The sequence below is a fragment of the Mizuhopecten yessoensis genome, unplaced genomic scaffold, assembly GCF_002113885.1.
Source record: "Mizuhopecten yessoensis strain PY_sf001 unplaced genomic scaffold, ASM211388v2 scaffold8535, whole genome shotgun sequence".
NCBI classification, from domain to species: Eukaryota; Metazoa; Mollusca; class Bivalvia; order Pectinida; family Pectinidae; genus Mizuhopecten; species Mizuhopecten yessoensis.
In genome coordinates, this window is record NW_018407596.1 from 2,298 (window position 1) to 8,695 (window position 6,398).

At 46.7% G+C, this 6,398-nt stretch overlaps 2 protein-coding genes across 2 annotated transcripts; both read left to right on the top strand.

Moving 5' to 3' along the window:
* The first annotated feature begins 530 nt into the window (after positions 1-530).
* Positions 531-884, top strand: LOC110456112 (circumsporozoite protein-like). Its single transcript, XM_021506669.1, has one exon. The coding sequence runs from the start codon at positions 531-533 to the stop codon at positions 882-884; it is 354 nt and encodes a 117-aa protein (XP_021362344.1).
* A 223-nt stretch (positions 885-1,107) lies between these two features.
* On the top strand, positions 1,108-1,710 carry LOC110456113 (acanthoscurrin-2-like). Its single transcript, XM_021506670.1, has one exon. It carries the CDS (start codon positions 1,108-1,110, stop codon positions 1,708-1,710), a length of 603 nt encoding a protein of 200 aa, XP_021362345.1.
* Positions 1,711-6,398: the final 4,688 nt, after the last annotated feature.

The window sequence follows — 6,398 nt, forward strand, 5'->3', positions numbered from 1 at the left end:
AAGGGGAAAGATGGATGGACATATGGGAGGAGAGGGGGAGATGGATGGAACTATGATGGGGTGAGGGGGAGAGATGAATGTGGGTGGAGGGGGAGAGATTGATGGACCTATGATTTGTGGTTTGGAAGAGATGGATGGACAAAAGATGGGTAGATGGATGGACAAATGATGATTGGAGGGGGAGAGATGGATGGAACTATAATGGTTGAAAGGGGAAAGATGGATGGATACATGATGGGTGGAAGGGGAAAGATGGATGGACATATGGGTGGGGTGAGGGGGAGAGATGAATGGACATATAATGGGTGGACGGGGAGAGTTGGATTGACATATGATGGGTGGAAGGGGAGAGATGGATGGATATATAATGGGTGGAAGGGGAGATATGGATGGATATATAATGGGGGGAGGAAAGATGGATGGGTATATGATGGGTGGAAGGGGAAAGATGGATGGACATATGGGTGGGGTGAGGGGGAGAGATGAATGGACATATAATGGGTGGACGGGGAGAGTTGGATTGACATATGATGGGTGGAAGGGGAGAGATGAATGGACATATAATGGGTGGAAGCGGAGAGTTGGATGGACATATGATGGCTGGAGGTGGAGAGATGGATGGACATATCATGGGTGGAAGAGGAGAGATGAATGGACATATGATGGGTGGAGGGGGAGAGATGGATGGACATATCATGGGTGGAAGGGGAGAGATGAAAGGACATATGATGGGTGGAGGGGGAGAGATGGATGGACCTATGATTGGTGGAGGGGGAGAGATGGATAGATATAAGGTGGTTGGAGAGGGAGAGATGGATGGACATATAATGGGTGGAGGGGGAGATGGATGGACAAATGATTGGTGGAGGGGGAGAGATGGATAGATATAAGGTGGTTGGAGAGGGAGAGATGGATGGACATATGATGGGTGGAAGGGGAGAGATGAATGGACATATAATGGGTGGAAGCGGAGAGTTGGATGGACATATGATGGCTGGAGGGGGAGAAATGGATGGACATATAATGGATGGAAGTGGAGAGATGAATGGACATATGATGGGTGGAGGGGGAGAGATTGATGGACCTATGATTTGTGGTTTGTAAGAGATGGATGAACAAATGATGGGTGGAGGGGGAGAGATGGATGGACATATCATGGGTGGAAGGGGAGAGATGAAAGGACATATGATGGGTGGAGGGGGAGAGATGGATGGACCTATGATTGGTGGAGGGGGAGAGATGGATAGATATAAGGTGGTTGGAGAGGGAGAGATGGATGGACATATGATGGGTGGAGGGCGAGAGATAGATGGACATATGATGGGTGGAGGGGGAGAGATGGATGGAACTGTGATCGGTGGAGGGGGAGAGATTGATGGACCTATGATTTGTGGTTTGGAAGAGATGGATGGACAAATGATGGGGGGAGGGGGAGAGGTGGATGGAACTATGACGGGGAGAGGGAGAGAGATGGGTGGACATATAGTGGGCGGAAGGAAAGAGATGGATGGACAAATGATGGGTGGAGGGGGAGAGGTGGATGGACCTATGATGGGGAGAGGGAGAGAGATGGGGGGACATATAGTGGGCGGAAGGGAAGAGATGGAGGGACAAATGATGGGTGGAAGGGGAGAGATGGATGGATATATAATGGGTGGAAGGGGAGAGATGGATGGATATATAATGGATGGAAGGGAAGAGATGGATTGACAAATGTCGGGTGGAATGGGAGAGATGGATGGAACTAATGATTAGTGGAAGGGGAGATATGGATGGACATATAATGGGTGGAAGGGGAGAGATGGATGGATATATAATGGATGGAAGGGAAGAGATGGATTGACAAATGTCGGGTGGAATGGGAGAGATGGATGGAACTAATGATTAGTGGAAGGGGAGATATGGATGGACATATAATGGGTGGAAGGGAGGAGATGGATGGACAAATGATGGGGGAGGTGGAGAGATGGATGGAACTGTGATCGGTGGAGGGGGAGAGATTGGTGGAACTATGATGGGTGGAAGTGGAGAGATGGATGGACATATAATGGGTGGAGGGGGAGAGATGGATGGACCTATGATTGGTGGAGGGGGAGAGATGGATAGATATAAGGTGGTTGGAGAGGGAGAGATGGATGGACATATAATGGGTGGAGGGGGAGAGATGGATGGACCTATGATTGGTGGAGGGGGAGAGATGGATAGATATAAGGTGGTTGGAGAGGGAGAGATGGATGGACATATGATGGGTGGAAAGGGAGAGATGGACGGACATATAATGGGTGGAAGGGAAGAGACGGATGGACAAATGATGGGGGTAGGGGGAGAGATGGATGGAACTATGATCGGTGGAGGGGGACAGATTGATGGAACTATGATGGGTGGAAGTGGAGAGATGGATGGACATATAATGGGTGGAAGGGAGGAGATGGATGGACAAATGATGGGGGAGGTGGAGAGATGGATGGAACTGTGATCGGTGGAGGGGGAGAGATTGATGGACCTATGATTTGTGGTTTGGAAGAGATGGATGGACAAATGATGGGTGGAGGGGGAGAGGTGGATGGAACTATGATGGGGAGAGGGAGAGAGATGGGTGGACATATAGTGGGCGGAAGGGAAGAGATGGATGGACAAATGATGGGTGGAAGGGGAGAGATGGATGGATATATAATGGATGGAAGGGAAGAGATGGATTGACAAATGTCGGGTGGAATGGGAGAGATGGATGGAACTATGATGGGTGGAAGGGGAGAGATGGATGGACATATGGTGGGGAGAGGGGGAGAGATGAATGGACATATAATGGGTGGAAGGGAAGAGATGGATGGAAATATAATGGATGGAGGGGGAGAGATGGATGGACATAATATGTGTGGTGGTGGAGAGGTTGATTGACATATGATTGGTGGAGGGGGAGATGGATGGATCTATGATAGGTTGAGGGGGTGAGATGGATTGATCTATGATGGGTAGTGGAGGAAGGATGGATGGACATATGATGGGTGGAGGGGGAGAGATGGATGGAACTATGATGGGGAGAGGGGGAGAGATGGATGGACATATAATGGCTGGAGGGGGACAGATTGATTGACATATGATGGATGGAAGGGGAGAGATGGATGGACCGATGTATGATGGGTGAATAGGGAGAGATGGATGGTCATATAATGGGTGGAGGGGGAGATGGATGGACATAATATGCGTGGTGGGGGAGAGGTTAATGGATATATGATTTGTGGAGAGGATGAGATGGATGGATCTATGATAGGTGAAGGGGTAGAGATTGATGGACCTATGATGGGTGGAGGGGAGAGGGGGATCTACATATGATTGGTGGTGGGGGAGAGATGGATGAACCCCAGGTGGGAGGAGGGTGAGAGATGGATGGACCTATGATTGGTGGAGTGGGAGAGATGGATAGATATAAGGTGGTTGGAGAGGGAGAGATGGAGTGACATATGATGGGTGGAGGGCGAGAGATAGATGGACATATGATGGGTGGAGGGTGAGAGATAGATGGACATATGATGAGTGGAGAGGGAGAGATGGATGGAAGTATAATGGGTGGATGGGGAGAGATGGATGGACATAATATGTGTGGTGGGCGGGAGGTTGATGGACATATGATAGGTGGAGCGGGAGAGATGAATGGACAAATAATGGGTGGAAGGGGAGAGATGGATGGATATATAATGGGTGGAAGGGGAGAGANGAAGGGGAGAGATGGATGGATATATAATGGGTGGAAGGGGAGAGATGGATGGATATATAATGGGTGGAAGGGGAGAGATGGATGGATATATAATGGGTGGAGGGGGAGAGATTGATGGACCTATGATTTGTGGTTTGGAAAAGACGGATGCACAAATGATGGGTTTAGGGTGAGAGATGGATGGAACTATGATGGGGCGAGATGTATGGACATATAATGGGTGGAAGGGGAGAGATGGATGGAAATATGATGGGTGGAGGGGGGAGATGGATGGACATACGGTGGGGAGAGTGGGAGAGATGGATGGACATATAATGGGTGGAAGGGAAGAGATGGATGGACAAATGATGGGTGGCGGGGGAGAGATAGATGGACATATAATGGGTGGAAGGGGAGAGATGGATGGAAATTTGATGGGTAAAAGGGGAGAGATGGATGGACATATGATAGGTGGAAGGTGAGAGATGGATGGACATATAATGGGTGGAAGGGAAGAGATGGATGGACAAATGATTGGTGGAGGGGGAGAGATGGATTGAACTATGATGGGTGGAAGGGGAGAGATGGATTTACCTTTTATGGGTGCAGGGGAATAGAAGGATGGATCTATGATGGGTTGTTTGGTTGAGATGGATGGATCTATGATGGGTAGAGGGGGGAGATGGATGGATATGTTCGAACATACATTACAGATTCATCCAATTATCTATCAATCCATGACAGATCCATCCATATATCCACGTATCAACTCATCACAAATCCTTCAATTAATCCGTACCCATCCATCAATCTACGAGATTTACAAGAATTGGTAATTAAAAAGAACAGCAGATAGGTTTAAGACAGCTGGTTGTGTTATAGGTCTTACTGAGAGTGTATGATCTATATACGGTTGCTATAGTTTTATACTTAATGTAAATAGCGGAGCTAGGCACATGTAGCTCTAGAAATAGCATGGTCATCTAATAATCACTCCCTCGTCAATTAAAGCCCATCGCTCTAATAAGATATCGCGTAAACAGAATTATTAATGGAAGGGAAGAAAAATCAATACGATTGACCTGTAGACCAGTATCAGCGTTATAAAAGGCTTGTAAACAAAGGAGTGATATGACCGTATTTCGTTTGATATATGTAATCCTTGTCTCGAGTATCGATTTCCATCTATAATGGGTCCTACTCCTTGTAAGGAATCAACTTATGATGCCCGCCATTCACATTCACTTATCTCCGATGTCAGTTGGAAAATAAATATTCTGAAGTTTGAAGAGAGATTTGAGAGGATCTATAGATTTCACATTTGTGTTTCGTCCACAGAATAAATACAACATTGCATAATGTACAAAGAGACATGTAAAACTGTCGTTCTTATCCTTACACACTAATGCCATATCGAAAGCCGAGCAATGTTTATTGACTACGGTATGGACCGCCGTTACCACGGTCATATCAGCGAGCATGGCAAAAAAGAATTTATTATTACTGATAGGGTTTTAACTTTGTAAATCTTTCCTTTTAAACCATGTTAGTTTAACTTTATTTACAAAAGTGTAATGAGGGCATTATATACATGTTACCAGCATTATAGGTGTAACACTTTGCACTCAGCCTGTTAGAATGAATATCAATATGTTACCAGCATTATAGGTGTAACACGCTGCACTCAGCCTGTTAGAGTGGGCAATAGCAATATGTTACCTGTTAGAATGAATATCAATATGTTACCAGCATCATAGGTGTAACACGCTGCACTCAGCCTGTTAGAGTGGGCAATAGCAATATGTTACCAGCATTGATGGTGTCACACGCTACACGCAGCCTGTTAGAGTGGGCAATAGCAATATGTTACCAGCATGGTTGGTGTCACAGGATGCACTCAGCCTGCTGGAGTGGGCAATGACAATATGTTACCAGCATGGTTGGTGACACACACTTTACTCAGCGTGTTAGAGTGGGCAATGACAACATGTTACCAACATTGTTGGTGTCACACGCTGTACTCAGCCTGTTAGAGTGGCCAATGACAATATGTTACCAGCATGGATGGTGACTCACACTGCACTCAGCCTGTTAGAGTAGGCAATGACAATATGTTACCAGCATGGTTGGTGTCACACGCTGTACTCAGCCTGTTAGTGTGGGCAATAGCAATATGTTACCAGCATGGTTGGTGTCACACATTGCACTCAGCCTGTTAAAGTTGGAAATGACAATATGTTACCAGCATGGTTGGTATCACACGCTGCACTCAGCCTGTTAGAGTGGGCAATAGCAATATGTTACCAGCATTGTTACTGTAACACGATGCACTCAGCCTGCTGGAGATGGCAATGACAATATGTTACCAGCATGGTTGGTTTCACACGCTTCACTCAGCGTGTTAGAGTCGGCAATAGGAATATGTTACCAGCATGGTTGGTGACACACACTGCACTCAGCCTGTTAGATTGGACAATGACAATATATTACCAGAATGGTTGGTGACACACACTGCACTCAGCGTGTTAGAGTGGGCAATGACAATATGTTGCCAACATTGTTGGTGTCACACGCTTCACTCAGCCTGTTAGAGTCGGCAATAGCAATATGTTACCAGCATGGTTGGTGACACACACTGCACTCAGCCTGCTAGAGTGAACAATAGCAATATGTTACCAGCATTGTTGGTGTCACACGCTGCACT